The sequence below is a fragment of the Vombatus ursinus genome, unplaced genomic scaffold, assembly GCF_900497805.2.
Source record: "Vombatus ursinus unplaced genomic scaffold, bare-nosed wombat genome assembly UNPS02014799.1, whole genome shotgun sequence".
Classification (NCBI taxonomy): Eukaryota; Metazoa; Chordata; class Mammalia; order Diprotodontia; family Vombatidae; genus Vombatus; species Vombatus ursinus.
Window position 1 is genome coordinate 24,608,923 of NW_020954577.1, and position 18,452 is coordinate 24,627,374.

The 18,452-nt window shown below is 39.1% G+C and overlaps 1 protein-coding gene across 3 annotated transcripts in view; it reads left to right on the plus strand.

Moving 5' to 3' along the window:
* Positions 1 to 18,452, plus strand: part of KIF15 (kinesin family member 15) — a 59,144-nt gene that overhangs the window by 5,773 nt on the left and 34,919 nt on the right. For all 3 annotated transcript variants that reach the window (XR_003570052.1, XR_003570053.1, XM_027872527.1), the window contains exons 4-14: positions 53 to 129; positions 1,341 to 1,378; positions 2,855 to 2,952; positions 3,889 to 4,068; positions 7,308 to 7,517; positions 8,752 to 8,877; positions 9,038 to 9,160; positions 12,666 to 12,774; positions 15,414 to 15,490; positions 15,748 to 15,957; positions 17,617 to 17,794. Coding sequence is in view for 1 of the 3 variants with exons in the window: in XM_027872527.1 (XP_027728328.1) it covers positions 53 to 129; positions 1,341 to 1,378; positions 2,855 to 2,952; positions 3,889 to 4,068; positions 7,308 to 7,517; positions 8,752 to 8,877; positions 9,038 to 9,160; positions 12,666 to 12,774; positions 15,414 to 15,490; positions 15,748 to 15,957; positions 17,617 to 17,794 (1,426 nt within the window). In the remaining 2 variants the exon portion in view is untranslated. The remainder of the gene's footprint in view (positions 1 to 52; positions 130 to 1,340; positions 1,379 to 2,854; positions 2,953 to 3,888; positions 4,069 to 7,307; positions 7,518 to 8,751; positions 8,878 to 9,037; positions 9,161 to 12,665; positions 12,775 to 15,413; positions 15,491 to 15,747; positions 15,958 to 17,616; positions 17,795 to 18,452) is intronic.

Sequence of the window (18,452 nt, forward strand, 5' to 3'; positions counted from 1 at the left end):
ATGTTTTTTAATCATAAAATTTTAACAACACATTTTGGTACTTAATTCACAGGAATCGGTATTCTCAAGTGTGGCCAAAGGCATTGTTGAATCCTGCATGAATGGTTACAATGGTACCATCTTTGCATAGTAAGTTTAATTTAGTTTATGTCAGATATAAAAAAAAGTTACTAGAAATATTAATGAAATTGTCGGATTTTTTTTAGTATTTTGAGAATTATGGGCTCATGCAATCCTAGTGTCAGAAATGACAAGTAGTTTATGGGATTAGCATTAACAAAGTGTGACTTTGTAAGTAAATGTTAGCACAGCTGTAAAGTAATTTGTTCTAGAAGTGTATATAAAATGTATATGTAGTTTTTTAGCATTCAGTAGCATAGCACTTTTTCTACAGCATCTGACAAACTTTTTTATTCTACCAGGGGGAATTGCGACAAAGAATATCATGAATTGTACATAATATTTTAAGGTCTCTTGGATTTATGTCTCTATTATAGTTCTTTAAATGACTCAAATGAGAAAAAGACAAAAGACAAGATAAATAACAGTTCTCATATTTTACACACTGTACAGGGAAGATTCACTTTTGCTATTCACTCATTCTCCTATAAAAAGTGAAGTAATTTATTCAAGAGAATTAAATTTCCATTCCTGGGCAATGAGGCAGATAATACTTTTCTAATGTTGCTTCCCCAGCAGAGTAATGATTTTTAGGGAATATTTTTGGTGGTAGAATTTTTAAAAATTAATTTTGAATAAAAACATAGTAGCTTGAAATATTTTATTTTCAAGACCATTATCCTTGTAGATTGCAGTCATTAATTGTAATGCTTAGCTTGCACAGTATATAATGGCTTTTTTTACAAAATGCTGTCAGTGGTACCTTGTACAAATAACTTAGAAAAATAAATGTTACAGCTGCAGGAAACTAAAAAACTATGATACAGTGCAACCAGTATTCATGCTATATAACTAAAAAATTTTTTTCGTAAAGATGGAAAAGTGTAAGAATTATATTGTCATGTACTTTTGTTAGAATTTCTAAGTGAATTGAGTTGTCAATTCACAAAAAGTTGTCTCTGAGTCAAGTTCATGTATATAGACATTTTTTCCTCCATTCTTGGTCTTTCTGTTAGCTTTAATAAGAGCTGAACCAAAAGAGAAGGTATTTATGTGCCTCTAAGCTCCAAAGTCTTTTATGTGAAAGGATTTAGTGGGTTGATTTTAAGGAACACTTAGCTCTGAAAAATATTATGTATTTGGTAGATATCATTGAAAGGAAATGGGCACCCTTTCTAAGTAGTCTGTTAAATATTATTTTTTAATTTTGTCTTTTCTAGTGGACAGACTGGCTCAGGAAAAACATTTACTATGATGGGTAAGTAAATAAAAAATTTTTAAATGTTCTACTGGGTCAGACTGGTTTCTCTAGCTCAAGTTGGTTTTTTTGTTGGGGTTTTTTTTGTTTGTTTTGTTTTGTTTTTTTTGAGAATGGCATCCAGGGATGTTTTTTAGGAAGGTACAGTTTATTTGTTACTAACCTCAGACTATGAAAACATAGCAAAATTTTTCTCTTAATTATTTTTTGGTTTTGTCATTCATGAAATAAAATAAACCCTTTATACATTTTTTTTAAAGTTTCTAGCTTATGCCTGCTTTTGAGGGGTGATGAACTATATTAGTTTTATATTCCACTCATTGTATAAGTAATATTTAAAGTTCATCTTAAATTTATCTCTTGCAAGTGGCATCATTTGTCTGTCTTCCTCTCCTTTCTTGAATATCTTCTCTGTCTTTTTGGCTGCTGGTACATTGATCAATGTCTAGGATGACTTCTTGGGCTCTTTTTGGATTGTTATTGTTAATTTGGAGGCTGTCATCTTAGAGTTTAAATCATTTTCTCTTAAATATCTTACTTTGAGGGGCAGCGAGGTGGCAGAGTAGATAGAACTCCAGCCTTGGAGTCCGGAGGACCCGAGTTCAAATCCAACCTCAGACACTTGACACTACCTGTGTGACCGTGGGCACGTTACTTAACCCCCATTGCCTCACCAAAAAAAAAAAACCAAAAACCAAAAAATAAAAAGATCTTTGTTTATCTCCAATCTTTCTCTCTTTAACAGGCAGCAAATACCCACTTTACCCATTTCTGCTCTTTTGAGATCAAACTGCTCGATTTTTTTCCACTACCTGGAAGAGCTAGGTTTTGTCTGGAATAAAGTATGTTTGTTTTCAGATTGGGAGGTTAGTGAATTGTCAAATCCAGTGCCTGTGATTCTTTTTCTGTGTTAAAATAACACAGAAATGTGGTAGTTCAGTTCCGCTTCATGATGTGGAGGTAGCCCTGGTATCTTGAAGGCTTTGGCAAAGTGACAGCAAGCTGTACTGAGTTCTGCCTTTCTGGAAAAGTTTTGTGGTCATAGAGTAGGTATTCAGCCCAAAGAAGGCCAGAGCACCAGAGCTCTTCCCCACATGTTTTCCAGGAGGTATCCGTTTGCTATGATTGAAAAAAATTGACTAGTTGGTGATCTGTTGCTGTTGGAAGATAGAACCCACAGCATAGAATTGATAGATCTTTGAAACTACTAAAGAAATGACTTAGATTGGTCTCTATGGATCCGCTCTTGCAACTTTGCTTTGCAGGTAATGTTGCTTTAGGTTGTAATTGAGATTTTCTTCAAATTTTTAAAGTTAACCTTATGCTAAAGCATAAATAAGAAAATAGATTTGTAGTTAAATTTTGTTTTATTTTCAGTAATGTATTGTTTTTCAGTTTTGTGAAATAGCTAGTCTAGTGCTATAAAAACAAATACTTGATGATTTTATGAACCTTTTCAAATTTTGTTTTCTTTAGGACCATCTGAATCTGATAATTTCACTCATAACCTTAGAGGAGTAATTCCCAGAAGTTTTGAATATCTCTTTTTTTTAATTGATCGTGAAAAGGAGAAGGTAAATTTTATTTTTTTAAATTAAGAGGCATAGGACATAAGGTTTTCAGCATATTAGAATGTAAAAGTGATGCTATTTATAAGGACGTGATGAAAACATGAGAGGAGAAAAGGGCAAAAACATATTAGTAGCGTGATATACAGAACCCAGTTCTCAAGGAAAGAGAAAGGAATTGGATTCATCATAATTACATATGGCTTAAATTTGGTTATTAGTAAAAATAAACCCTAACTACAAGTCAGTGCAAAAGGAGAAAATACTTAATTTAGTCTCACAATTCTCAAAAGAAATAATGTTCTCAAAATATTTTTGTTTGCCCTGTGCCCAATCTCACTTTCCCATGCTGCATGCCATGCATAGACACACTTCCCACCCTGCCTTTGAGCAGGCCTCCTCACCACAATTCCAGTGGGGGACGTTTGTAGTCTTCCATCATAGTCAGTAGAGGGCTCAGTCCTTCCAGTGCCCTTACTCTTAGTCTGTCTTCTCTAGTTTTGGGGTTCTACTTTAGTGAATCAAAAGTCGTGGTGCCCATTTCACCTGGACTTTAAACCTGTGGCTGTCGCCATGTGCTCTGTCCCCTCATATTTGGTAGGTAGTACTCGGTACAGTTCAGCAACTGCCACCTGACTGTCACTTAAACTAAGCACTATGTAGTAGTTGAGATATGTGTATGTTTACATATGATATATATTAGAAATTTGTTAGAAAATTAGATAATATATTTTATAAAATAGAGAAAATGTGTAGCTAACATAGATATGGAAGAGGGGAATAAAAAACACTAGTCTCTTGTGCTTTTTGTATTTTGTTAACTATCACACAGGAAATGTCGACCTTATGAAGTGATTGTAAGATAGGATTATCATGATTGCAGCTGTGCTAGAGAAGTGCTTTTGTGAAAATTATACATCCGTGTACAATGCTGTTTTCCAGGCTGGTGCTGGAAAGACTTTCCTTTGTAAGTGCTCATTCATTGAAATTTACAATGAGCAGATATTTGATCTGTTGGATTCTGCCTCTACTGGGCTGTTATTAAGGGAACATATCAAGAAGGGCGTCTGTGTTGTCGGGGCTGTTGAACAGGTGGTAACATCTGCTGCTGAAGCCTATCAGGTAACTAGTCTTGTGTTATTTGGTGTTTGGGCAGCATTCCCATGTAGTTGAGGCGCACACTGGTGGCAGAAGTGAAAGTGTCCAAAATAAAACTGATAAATATTTTGCAAAGGAGTAGTAGAGAATGTACATATAAAAAAGAGGAAAATATAGCTTTTCATAGGTTTTACCTTTACATAAAGAAATAAACATTTTTGGTGGTAAAATGTTATTTAAATATTTAATATTGAGTATTTTTGTCCTTATTAATTACTGAGGGAGTCTGGCTGCCAAAATTCTCACATGATTAACTCAGTTACCCTCATAGTAGCTTGACTCTGGCAAATACTTCTTTTCAGTTTTTTATTAACGTTATCTTTGGTTACTTAAACCATTCTTTTAAAAGTAATTATTTTAGGGGCAGCTGGGTGTCACAGTAGATAGAGCTCAGGCCTTGGGGTCAGGAAGACCTGAGTTCAAAAATGGCCTCAGACATTTGACACTTACTAGCTATGTGACCCTGGGCAAGTTACTTAACCCCAACTGCCTCACCCAAAAAAGGCAAAAAAAGGTAATTATTTTAAAGCATTTCCTCATGTGTTTTCTGTTTAGACCATCTAATAAGATTTAACTTAATAAAGATTAATGTAAAATACAGTTTCCCAGTATAAGATAAGGATAATATGTGCAGACTTTAGTTAATCTGAAAAAACTATGGAGGCTGTCAGTATATGTGAGTGATATAACAGGGCAGCCACAAAGGCTACATTCAGAGTCCTAGTGTCAAGGAGCACGGAGGCTATGGGGCCATTGAGCACTAACCACCTGCAGAGTCCTGTTTTAATTCTGAGTGCCACGTTTTAGGAAGGACAGAGGTTCCAGAAGAGAGAGACTGATGGTGAAAGGCCAGAGAGGAATGCCAAGTGCCCTGTTTGGCATGTAGTGCCCCTCTCAATTTGATGTCAGTCTGACTTTCTGGACTGATCTGGTTGGATACTACAACTCACATACTCTATTCTGTGTTTTACCTATACTATCATACTTATCTTTCTCCTTTCAAAACATTTTTTTTCTGCCTTTGATGTATTGCATATTTGCATCATGTATGTAGTTTTATTTCCACACGGTTGTTTGCCTGTTGTCTCTCCCCTATTAGACTGTGAGTTCCTTGAGGGCAGAATAGAAATTGTCACCACCAAAGTCCTTAGCACTGACATGTACAGTATCAGAAATGGTTGTGGTTTTATCAGTGGAGATATTAAAGAAGATCCATTCCTCTCTGCTCTGCCACTGAACCTGAGGAGTTCTGGGCCTTTCCATCAGACTTGTGGTTGAACTGTCCTCTGTGTTGAATTCAAAGATGCGGAGACGGGCTGGAAGAAAACAGCAAGTCCAGTGGGGCTGGACTATATAGTGCAGAAAGGGCAATCACGTATGGTAAGGTTAGAAAGACAGGTTGGGACCGGGCTGTGAAGGGCTTTAAAAGCAAGGCAGAAGAGCTTATGTATGAACATAGAGGCGCTAGGGAACTGTTGAAATGTAGTGAGTAGAGGAATGATCTAGTCAGACCTATACTTGAGTACATCCTGTTTGGCAGCTGTGGGGAGACTTGAGGCACAAAGGCCAATTAATAACTAGCAATTATATAATGCTTTCAGTTTTACTGAGTGCTTTACAAATGTTGGCTCCTTTGGTCCTCACAACAACCCTGAGAGCTATTATTATCCCCGTTTTACAGATGAGGAAATGTGAAGCTGGTAAAGGAATTGCATAGGTTCATATAACTAGTATCTGATGCACAATTTGGACAAGTCTCTGTGACTCCCAGTTCAATGCTTTTCAATTAGGAAGCCCCTGCAGTAGTGCAGGCAGGAGGTAATGCAGGTGTGGCCTAGCAGGGCGGTTATATGAGAAGACAGAAGAGGTCCAATGAGAGAGATGTAGTAGAGGTAGACGTCCTAAGATTGGTAACTGATTGGCTATGTAGGGTGAGGGAGAGTAAGGCGTGAAGGACACTACCATTATTTCACCAGAACGATGGCACTACCCTCACCAGAAATAGGGAAATTCAGAAAAGGAATGGGTTTGGGGTAAAGATAATGAATTTGGACATGCTGAGTTTGAAATATACAGTAGACAGTTGGAGAAATGTGATTGGAATGCGAGACAGAGAGAGACTGGTCCTGGAATAGATTTGGAAATTGTCTGTGTAAAGAAGATGAGTAGAATCATGGTAGCTCATGAGGTCGCTGATAGGGTAGAACAGAGAAGAGGGCCCAGGACAGAGGCTTGGGGAATACCCACAATCAGGGGGCATGATATGGATGATGAACCAGCGGAAGAGACTTAGAAAGGGCCCTATGAAGAAATCGGTGTCACAAAAACCCAGCTTAGAATGTTTCCTTCTCCACTTTTTGAGGAGGCATTGTTGCCTCTGAATTCAAGTATTTGGAAGGAAGGTGAATTTGATGTTTTTTGCCCCCAGAGGGCAGAAATAGGAACAGTGGCAGATGTTGCTGTGAGGAGAGTTTCTGTTAGAAATCGCTTTCCGATAATTAGTTATCCCCAGGGGAATGCTTGCTTTCCCATGGGAGGTAGCAAGTTGTGGTCAGTGGAGATCTTTAGGCAGAGGCTTCCTGACCACTTGTCAGGCATGAGAAGTTGAAGATTATACTGATCAACATTAATTCAGCTCATGCGATGGTGAATGTACTGCAGTAGACTGTGAGTCATAGATTTTTAGCTCTGATGGGAATCTTACAGATGAGGTAGCCCAACTTTTCATTTTGTGGCTGAGTAAACTGAGGCTTAGGAGGTGAAGTGTCTTGTCCAAAGTCTTCAAACTAGTTAAATGGTTTCTGTCATGTAACCCTTTTGTCATGTTCATGACATTGAAGTGGTGGTGTTATTGTATCTATTGGTACAAAATAGGATCTCACCATAATATCGTATAATTTAGGGCTTGGAAGGAACTTTAAAAATCTTAGAGTACAGTACCATGCCTGATAAACCACTTAGCATTTGACTTGAAGGCCAAGTGAAATTAAGATGGAGGCAGTATGTTTCTCTGCCCTGTTCTAGAGTTGAAACATTTATTATATAAATGAGAGTGTGTGTGTCTGTGTGTCTGTGTCTGTGTGTGTGTACACTTTCTTGGAGCTATCCCTTATTTTCTTATAAATGATTCTCAAGCTCATAGTTAGCAATGTCAGTTTCTATTTCTTGGATGCTCATGTTTTGCTATCTTCCTTTCTTCCCAGGTATTATCTGGGGGATGGCGAAATAGACGTGTGGCAGCTACATCTATGAATAGAGAGTCTTCCAGGTCTCATGCTGTCTTTACAATTACAGTAGAATCAATGGAGAAAAACAATGATGTTGTCAATATTCGGTCCTCCCAACTCAACCTGGTAGACTTAGCTGGATCTGAAAGACAAAAAGATACACATACGGAAGGTTTGAGATTGAAGGTAAGAATTCAGCGTGGGATCTTCAGTGGACATTGAATATTTGACCCCCTATTGTAGTACTGGGCCAAAGGCTGCAAAGTATGACATACAGCACGTGCTTTTGAGGAGCTTACTGTCTTACTGGGCAGACTAGATATCACTTACTACTTTAATGTTTCAGTTTATCAAGTGCCAAAGTTTGCTGAAAAATGGTTTAGAAAGGGAGAGACCAGATTGGCCAAGAATGAGTGAGAGATGCTTGATGGAGGGAGATAAACTTGGGCAACATCTGAAGAATAGGTAGGATTTAGATAAGAGGAAAGCTCATCCCAGATCAGGGCATCTACATGAATGGTAGAGTGGGCGTGGCATTTTCAGAAAATGGTGAGACCATCATGCATCCTGGTTAGAATAGAGACTTTACTTTAGAGAGAAATGGGCAGAGAGTTTGGATAGATAGGATAGACCCAAATTAGGGAGGAACTGAGTAAAAATGATAATCTGTACTACCTGGACCCTCTCATTTCCTTCCTCACTTTCTCCTAAAGTTCATACTTCCACTGATAACAGAGCAATGCACACAAAAGGTAGCCAGCTCCAACGTTTGTTGCTTTCTGATTTATCTCTTTCAAAACTCTGTTATCTCAAGTCAAATTATTGAAACAACTTCACAGAGAAAAACCTAATAGGCATATATTCATTCCGTCTCCAGAAGTCAGTTATTATACAGGGGTCCACTGTATTTTATAAAATTAAATCTAGTATGTTTACTTGGGCAGCTAGATGGCCCAGTGGATAGAGTTCCAGGCTTGGAGTCAGGAAGACTCATCTTCTTGAGTTCAAATCTGGCCTGAGACGTTTAGTAGCTATGTGACCCTAGCCAAGTCACTTAACCCTGTTTGCCTAAGTTTCTTCATCTGTAAGATCAGCTGGAGAAGTAAATGGTAAACCACTCCAGTATCTTTGCCAAGAAAACCCTAAATGGGGTCACAGAGTAAGACATGACTAAAAAAATGACTGGACAACAAAAATGTTTCTTTGCTTCCCTTTAAATACTAAAAATTGCACGAAAGGTAAATGTAGGAAAAGAGTAGTGTGGTCAGGCACTATCTTTTGTTGTTGTTTTTAAGAAAATCATTGCCAGTACTGTTATTCTTTGCCAGAGTTTCAGTTACTGCTATTTATGATTTTGTTAGTTACAAAACAAGTAGCCTGTGCTAAACTAAGCATTTTCTCTTTTTCTGTGTTGATTTAGGAAGCAGGTAATATAAATCGATCATTGAGCTGCCTCGGTCAAGTGATTACAGCCCTCGTAGACGTTGGTAATGGAAAACAAAGACACGTGTGCTACCGGGACTCCAAGCTTACTTTCTTACTCCGGGTAAAGTAGGATGTTTGTTGAATGTACTATTTTAAAAGTCACACCAAATGAACTGGTCATGGAAGCAGCTCTTTCTTATTCTGTTTGCCAATTATATGTTTACTATAGGTGGAAATTATTATCTGATTTTTTTTAACTAAAAATTAATATTACTAAACAGGATTCTCTTGGAGGTAATGCCAAAACAGCCATAATTGCTAATGTCCACCCTGGATCCAAGTGTTTTGGAGAAACTCTCTCAACTCTTAACTTTGCTCAGAGAGCTAAGCTGATTAAAAACAAGGTAAATTTTTTATGAGTATTTTTTATTACCACTAAAATAAATAAAAATTATTTCATGAAATGCCATAAGAATGGAATGCTGGCCATTTATTTTATGGTCAAACCAAGTAAGCAATTTATTAAGCATTTACAATATGCCAGGCAATTGTACTAATCACAAAAGGATACAAATAAAAGCAAAAAGACAGTTCCTGCCCTCAAAAAGCTTATATTGGGGAAAGACACATGTGAAAAGGAATAGTCACAATTGAACCTTAGAGCACATTTTCTACCTGGGTAGTTTTTAGGGTTTGAGGCGTGGCTATAGGAAGATTGTTTTGTTTTCTCTTTCAGGAGGAAGTTAAGCTTAAGTATAACTGACACTTTGAGGCTAAATTTCCTAAATCATCCTTACATCATGTCTAGTCCAACTCACATTTGAATTCTAGTTGAATTTGTACCCACGCTGTGTTTTTCCTTTGAGGCTTTGTTTGTAGATGTTTTGGAGTCATTCTCTTCTCCTGGGTTTATAGCTTGAGTGTCTCCATCACCAGAATGACTTTTTTATGGTGGGATACTTTGTCTATTCATTTTTCTAGCCTACCTTCTGACTTCAGGCTTTTTATGTTAGGGCCAGGCACCCTTCTTGTCTTGCTGCTGCTTTCTTGGGCTGTCAAGTGTTGTGTTATGATAGAATCTCAGGGACAGTTCAGGCTGGGGGCCTGCAAACTATCAGTGCTACCCAGGCTAAAGTCTGATTGCTGCCCACCTGGTCTGAGTTCTGCAAGTCTCTGACCCAGGTCTGGGTGTGCTTACACTCCTGTTGGCTTGTCACTGGTTGGAAGCTCCGGTAGACTGTGGCTGGACTTAGCTGCTGTCAGGCAGCTAGAAAGCTCTGCCGGCTCTGAGTAACCCAGCCGCAGGGCAGGGGCCCTTTTGGCCTGGGATTCCTGCCTTGGTTGTTCCTCTGCAGGCTGAAGACTAGGACTCTGATAGCTTTGTGTCATCTGCCGATCCATAGACGTTCCATCTCTACCTTTATCCAAGCCACTGATAGAAGTGTTAAACAGTGCAATGTTCCGTTACACAATGGAACACTTCACTGAAGGTGTGCTTCCGGGTTGACACAGAACCATCAGTTGCCCCTTTTTAGGATCCAGACGTCATCAGTTCTAAATACATCTGACACACCTGCATCCCTTCATCTTGTTCGTAAGAATAGCACGAGGAACTTTGCCAAATATTTTGCTGTAATCTGGGTAAACGATATCCACGGCATTATCCTTATTTCCTAATCTCAATCGATGATTTTTTTTTTTTTAAAAGAAAATTAGGTTAATCTGACGTGGCATGTTCATCATCAAGTTATACTGGCCACTGTAATCACCATTTCCTTTTCCAGGTTTCCTTTTACTTTCCTCCTCTTTAATAATATGGTTCAGGATTTCACCAGGAACAAGTCAAGCTTATCGGCTTGGTTGGCAGATTATGCTCAGTCCAGTTCTACAGTGCCTTTCCGTATTTTTGAGTATCCTGTGATATGGTTCATGTTGGTCTAGTCTTGAACTCAGCAGGAGCATCGGGATGCTCTCCCTCTTTCCCTATGAACCATTTAAGACCAGAGGAGGCTTCCTCTCTTATTCTCTTTGCAGCCTTCTGTGCAAATTGTCTTCCCTATGAGAGGGATCCTTTGCCCGTTCCCAACCAGAGTAGAGGTTAACTTAACCAAGTAAGAGGTAAGTGACCACTCACCATGAGGAAGCAGCCCTACTGGTAGAGTTGCAGTCAGCACACACAACTCCCACAAGGACAGCGTGCACCTTGATGAACAAGCGTGTGAAAAATGCTCCCCTGAAGACCTCTAAAGCCTCAGTGTGGAGTAAAAGTAACTGGAGTCTTAAAGGCTCAGCCAGAGATATAGGAGCTCCTGCTGATCCAGAAATACTGTGAGCCTGGGCCTGGGGACAGGCTTCATCTTCAGTTTGCAGGGAAGGTTGTCTACAGGACGGGGAAACTCCTGAAAGCCATCAGACATAAGGTGTTTGAGGGGTACAGTCTACGTCGGTGGAGAGGTTGTGCCCACACTGACAAAATCATGATCTTTGAAGTGCTGAAGCAAGTGTGTATCCCATAGAAAGGGGACCAGCTTAGCAGAACAAAACTATGTGGCAGAAGGGAAATTGGGGGACTGGCCTTACTCGCTGTATTGAGTAACTCGAATGGGGAAAAACCTGTCAGTAGGCAGGCTGTGAGGAAAGGATCTCCAGGGAGACAAGGAGCGTATTTTTAAAAAGCTGTTTCCTCAAAGGAGTCTGCAACCCCAGACTTGCTTTAGGGCTGTGTGCCGGGGGCAGGAACTCCAAGTGACTTTTACCCTGTCTGCAGGAGGAGAAGTTGAGAGGAGAAAAAGAGGGAGTTTGCCCTAAGAACCTAAGAATCCCAGATCAGAATTGAAAGGAGGCTCAGGAAATCTGGATTAAGCAGCCAGCCTCGTCACTTGGAGCGCTCATCGCTCTGAGAGCTCTGGACCAAAGAGTGGTGTTTAGGTCCCTTGTTAGTTTTATCCTGCAGAGCTAAACTCAGGCCGGCTGGGTCACTCCTAGTGCTTGTTGAGACACTGAATCACCCAGTTCTGGGCCTTTACACAGACTGTTTTCTGTTCTTAGATTGCTCTCCATCCTCACTCCCATCTCTTCTTAGAACCCCTAGGTTTTGTCGAGGATTAGCCCCAGGGCTATCTTCTTGAAGAGAGACACCTTTCCTGATTCCCCTAATTTATATTTGTAGACATACACAAGTCACTTTGTGTTTTGTATAAACATAGAGAAGTGAATATAGGACATGCAGCCTCCTGATAAAATGTAAGCACTCTGAGGGCAAGGACTATGTCACTATTAGCATATATCGTTCCAGCACCTAGCACAGTTATCTGGCACCAGGGTACTTAATAAATACTTTTTGACTGATTGATAATAGAAGGCGCACTGGACGGGCCCTCGAGTCCTAGATCACTAGGTGCCCTGACCCCTTAGTTCTTGTTCTTGTATTTCCACTAGTGTGGTTAGTGACTTTGGGCAAGTCACTTCTTACGGGCTTCCATTTCCTTACCATGAGATATTGAAATTAAATGATCTTCAAGGTCCTTGATGTCTCTGCATTTTTTTTTCTAGGTATTTTGTTGCTGTTTGTATGTAGAATAGTATGACTTTTCATCATTCTATATCATATACAAATTTAAGTGTAAAACTATGCAGTGTGGTGCCTGCTATATTTTCCCCTCTGAAAATATTAAAATCAAACTCATATGTATCCATAACACAGCAATCTTTCAGCATGAAAAAAGGCTTAATTTTCTTTCAAAATGTTCCCAATCTCTTCTTTTTTGCTAGGAGCATTTCAAATCTCTTATCCTCCCCAATATTTATAAGCTTCATCATTATATTTAAAGTTCAGTGGCAAAATTAACTTGGGAAACTATGTAACAAAATAATTTTTCTTTTTTTTTTTTTCTTTTTTTTTTGCATCAGGCTGTGGTAAATGAAGACATGCAAGGAAATGTGAGCCAGCTTCAAGCAGAAGTGAAAAAGCTCAAAGAACAGCTGGCTCACCTGGCCCCAGGTGCCAGTGCTGTCCCAGGTGAGGCGGCCAGAGTGTTTCTCATCTTCTGTTTTATTTCCCAGTGGTTTGGACTTAGCCCAGCATTTTAGTGCTGCCTCAGTCAGATGACCAAGGAGCTCCTGTCTAGAAGGAGGAACAGCGTCCCTTTAAAGGAGCAAAAGGCCGAGAATTACAAAGCAAAGGATGAAGAGATCAAATGGCAGAGGGAGCCCAGGGTGACCAGGTCTCAAGCTCTGTGACAAGGTAGTAGTCACTAAAACACAGAAGAAAGGACCAGAGGAATCAGTAGACCAGCGAGACTCCAGGCCAACAAGCACATCCACCTAGGCAGGAGACATGCGGAGGGGATTGTGTCTGAGCTCCAAATGTACACGTGACCCGAATGGCAGAGGTCACATCAAAAATAGTTGGGAAGATTTTGTTCATACAGCAAAGCCTTATAGACTTGCCTCATTCCTATGACCTTTGCAGGAGTCATGTGGCCCCTGTTGGCCCATTCCCATCCTTTGTCCCAAATCTGCTTTAAAAATGCTAAAATAGTGTCTCTTTCTCCTGTGGAAGGTCAGCTACTTGATCACCATTCCCATTCCTGTTGCTGTGCAAAATCCAAAAATGCTTCCTCCATCATCAGCATGCAGATATTTTTTCTGTTTTATAAATTGAAGGAACTAAAAATCAGAAAGCATATTTTTTTTTCCGTTTTCCACGCTAAGCAATTAGCACAGAATTTAATATACATATATGCCATTACTTTTATCCCTCCCATCTTTTAAAGACCAGCTGTTCCATCAGGCCTCCTTAAGGTAGGCAACCTAAAGTCCTGGCTATAACATTTACTAATGAGGTAAGCAAAAGGGAGTCATTTGTCCTTTGCGAGCCTCAGTTTCTCATATGTCCCTTGGAGAGTAGTTGGGAGGAAAATACTTGATAAGCCTCTGTAAATACATATGATTAGGAATCAGAAAGACTTGGCTTCAAGGGCTGCTTCTAACTCATTCGGGCTGTGTGATCCTGATGAAGTCGCTTCATATGCTGCAGAATGGTGGCCTGTCTCAAAGACAGGTAGAGGGATTTCTTCATCAGGAGTTCTGTAGCCCCATGACGCTCCTAGTCTAGAACTGAAATCAAACTAACAACCCTTGAAATTGACGTTGGAGTCAACTGATGTAGGTGTTTTTCTTTGGTTTCCTTAATAATTGAGCAGCTGCCTCTTAAGTCAACAAGTGGAATGCTAAGTGCTGGGAATATACATTGAGCCAAACAGATAGCTTCTGCCCTCAAGGAGCTTCCATTTGAATGGGGCAGAAAACGTAAAAGGAACTGAAGGAGGAAGGGGACAGGTCAGGGAGGGTAGCCATGGCCTACCTACGTGAAGCATTTTTGTATCTGAATAAATGGCTTCTGGTAGTAAGTCTCTCACCTGCTGTCTTTGGTTTCCCATCCTTGCAATGCTTCAAGATCACATCTGGGAAAACTTCCACGTGGCACCAGTTCTTGAGTCTGTAGTCTTTGTATCGTTGTTCAGTTGTTTAGTCCTGTCCAACCCTTTGTGACCCTATGGACTGTACTGTCTATGAGGTTTTCTTAGTAAAGAAACTAGAGTGGTTTGCATTTCCTTCTCCAGTGGATCGAGACAAACAGGTTTAGTGACTTGTCTGAGGTCACACGGCTAGTAAATGGTTGAGGCCAGATTTGAGCTTGGGTCTTCCTGACTCTGGGCCCAGTGCTCTATCCACTAAACCTTCTAGCTGCCTCAGTCTGTGAATTACTATTGTGCTAAAGTTAAATCAGAAATCGATAGTTTTTTAAATATTTTGGCATGATCTTCTAATGGCATTTTCACAGTAAAATTAAATTTGGGTATAGTATTTTCCTTATCCCTTAAAGGATATTGATACTAGACCTCAGAGCAAATTCAAATGTACAGAATTGCCAAAATGTGGATTATCCTACTCTCCTACTCTGAAAGATCCTTTTTAGCAGTACAATTCAACAAACATTAAGTACTCATCTCTTCATATCCCGCATATATTTGCAATCCCATAGAGATTTCTAGGTAAATATTTAATTGATATGACTTCTAGCTCATTTCTCTTTAGTACAGCTTTGGCTCATAAACCAAGTTGTGATACCTATGTCCCTACTTTCTCTCAGTGCTCGAAAAGATGAGACTCATTTTTTTATACATTTTCTACTGTCTTGTTTTTAAGTACAAATATTCTACCCACACTCATCTCTCCCTTTCTATTGCTATTCATATCATACAGCTAAGAAACAATATTTGTTTTGCCTGCATGTAGTCAGATAACCATGATAAGAAAAGATCTTAGTAAAATGTTGACACCTATTATTTCTTTTTGACATTATACATGTGTATAATTTTGTTACTTGGGACGAGAAAAAAACTGAATTTTCTTCATTGAGTAACTACTGAGTCTGATAAGTAAAGGTACTAGAATTACATTTCCCTGTAAAGGGAGAGATTGAACTGATGCTTTAAGGTTGTTTCCAGCCTTGAAATTCTGATTTTCTATCATACTGGAAAGATCTTGTTACATGCAAAAGAAAATCTTATTGCTGTTTTGTGTTGGGGTTTTGAAAAGTTTGTTGCTTAGTATTTTTGTGAGGGAGAAATGACATTTCTTTTTTTATTTTAGATGAAGAAAATACTAAATACATGAACTGTTTTCGAGAGGCAATGTTATTCTTGAAGAAAGCTGAACATGAAAAGAAGGTAAGAAACTTTGAGTTTTGCTATAGTGGGATGAGCTATTTAGAGCATCATTTTTTTTTTTAACTTTTCAAAATTGAAGCAGATTTTTACCAGTCAGAATGTTAAAAAATCAAAACCAGGAAGAATACAAAATATCTGAATTAAGGTCGAATTTGAAGCTGGTATTTACAGATTCTTTTATCTGCTTTGTGAATTCTTCAGAAATGTTGAAGGAGGCTCATTTGTCATTAATTTTACCAAATTATCTCTTCCTTAAGTCTTTATTAGAAAAAGTTGCACAGTTGGAAGATCTCAGTGTCAGGAAGGAAAAGTTCATTCAGTCCAATAAAATGATCGTTAAATTTCGGGAAGATCATATAACACGCTTAGAGAAACTCCAGAGAGAAGCACGGGGCCATTTTCTGCCCGAAGAACAGGATGAGCTGCTCCGTGAGTTACGGGAAGAGATACAGGCTCTGCGAGAACAGGTGAGCACGGGTGACCTGGGCTGCTTTCTGAGAGCGGAGAACTCATAAACACAGAGGGAAGATGGGGCAGGGGGGTGCGCGGTTTGGTGAAATGACTGGTTTTGTAATGAATCTTATTGGTTAAGCCACTTGAGCTATTTAATTCAAGTGACTGTTCCATTAGTTGATTTCCTTCAATCCCTCTCAGTCTGAAATGGAAAGAGAGTTGTAGGGGCAACTGGGTGGTGCAGTGGATAGAGCACCAGCCCTGGAGTCAGGAGGACCTGAGTTCAAATCCGGCCTCAGACATATAACACTTACTAGCTGTCTGACCCTGGGCAAGTCACTTAACCCCATTGCCTTGCCAAAAAAAAAAAGAAAGAGAGTTGTAGAGTGAGACTGCCCACTGGCTGGGATGGAGGCCAAAGCTGATGGGCCAAAAAGATGCGCCTGTAGCTTCCAGGGATGGCTACGGAGCTGCTGCCATTGGGGTTTCCCACATTCCCCAATAATTTGTTCATTCAACATTTTCTGTTTTACGATGCATCTGTACCCCTCAACCAACCCTGTTTGGCTTTAACAGGATTTTGGGGAGGGGAAAGCTCAGAATTTAAATGAATCTTGGGTAGAAATATAGCTTTCATGTGGTACATAATGGGTCATACTGAATTCCTCAAAAACCAGGTGATGCAATATGACTTTTTTTTTTCAGTACTTCAAAGGACTTTGAAGCCCTAGCACTGTCTATTGACTTACACAATTAAGACTCTGATTTAATTTCTGTAGCCTAAGTTAATCTTTTATACAGCTATAAAACTTTCTAATTTGGGGAGGGAATAGGATATAGTTTAACTTTTTTTAAATGAATTTTTAAGTAGGAAATTAAAAGCAGATGGGCTGTTTTCTTGAGTAACATTTCTGCTAAGGACAGTGATGACAAGTGATTTACTCTAGGCCTTGTAACCTGCCAGTTTACTTTTAGACATACCCAAGAGTTTAAGAAAAAAAAATTTTTTTGAGATAATACTTCTAGGAATGGACTCAGCTGTGATTTCAAAAGAATGAAAATTTTATTTTCCCTGACAGTGATAGTCTCCCAATGGGGAGGGTTACTGAAGGGAAAAACTTCTAAGAATTGAGAAACACTATGGGTGTTGGAGGGGATAAACTAAATGAAATACTGTTTGGTAGAACCCACTAACCATATAATTAAGATGTAGTCTTTATCAAGACAGCCTCATAATCACTTAACATTACTCTTAATAAAGAAAGGTTAATTCTTACTCTGTATCATATCTCACTTAGTCATCAAGGGATCAAATGAAAAGATCCATAGAAGGCAGGAAGTTTATTGCAATAATAAAATAATGTATTTTTGGCAGTAACTTCATATCTGTGGAAGTAGCGTAGCCTAGCTATTATAGTAAGTAAGAGTTAAAATATGGAATGATTGGTGTCAAAATGGTTAGTGTATGTTCTTTGTATGAATGAAACTGGAGAAGTAGGCCTTTACTCTTGATTGATTACTCACATGCAGGATTAATTTATTGTAACATTTTGTTTCCAAAGGCATCTTAGGTCTCTTTCTGGGAGATTTAACTTCAGCAGACCCGTTTATTTAGAAAATCGAATTGTACAATAAGAATGTAATCCAAATCTGTAAATTCCCCTGTCTCACAGGTAGAGCAGCACCCTCGTATTGTGAAGTATGCTACGGAAAACCACTCCCTCAGGGAGGAGAATAAGCGACTTCGGTCTTTAGAATCTGTGAAAAGAGTCCAGGAAATGGATGCACAGACCATTGCAAAATTAGAGCAAGCTTTCTTTGAAATTTCTGGCACAGAGAAAAATGAGAAAGGTAAAAACAAAATAGAGGGGCAAGAAGGTCTAAGAAATAATGTGCATCAGATGTATAGGAATTTGTCTTGTAAAAATGACATGTTTTCTAAATGGTGTTTGTAATATTTTTCTATCTTTGGTCTTAATTTTAGTTTTAAGCACTTATTCTACCTTCCTGTGTATCATGTCCTCTGCATGTGGAAATGACTGTCACTTATATGCATCATGTTTTTTCTTTTAAACACTAAAACACATTTTCTTTAAAATCATAGTAATGAATTATGTAGCATAATGGAAATAGTTTATATAATGCAACCTAATGTTTTGATATTAGATAATGTTTCAATTTAAAGTGCTTGTCATAAAAGTCTAGTTCATCAAACAAGCATGTATTAAGCCCGACTCTGTGTAAGACTGTATGCTAGGTGCTGAGTAGGTAAAAAACCAAGCATGCAAACAGTTCCTGTTCTCACGATGCCCACAGTCTAAGGGAAGAGGCAGCATGCAGAAGACTAAGTACAAACAAGATATGAACGGGATAGTTGGGAAGGCACATGGGGAATGGCTTCTTTGAAGAAAGCCAGGGGTGCCAGGAGGTGGAGATGAGCAGGCACGAGGGACAGCCAGGAAGTTTCTGAAATTCAGAGACAGGAGGTCTTGGAGGAGGAAGAGTCAGG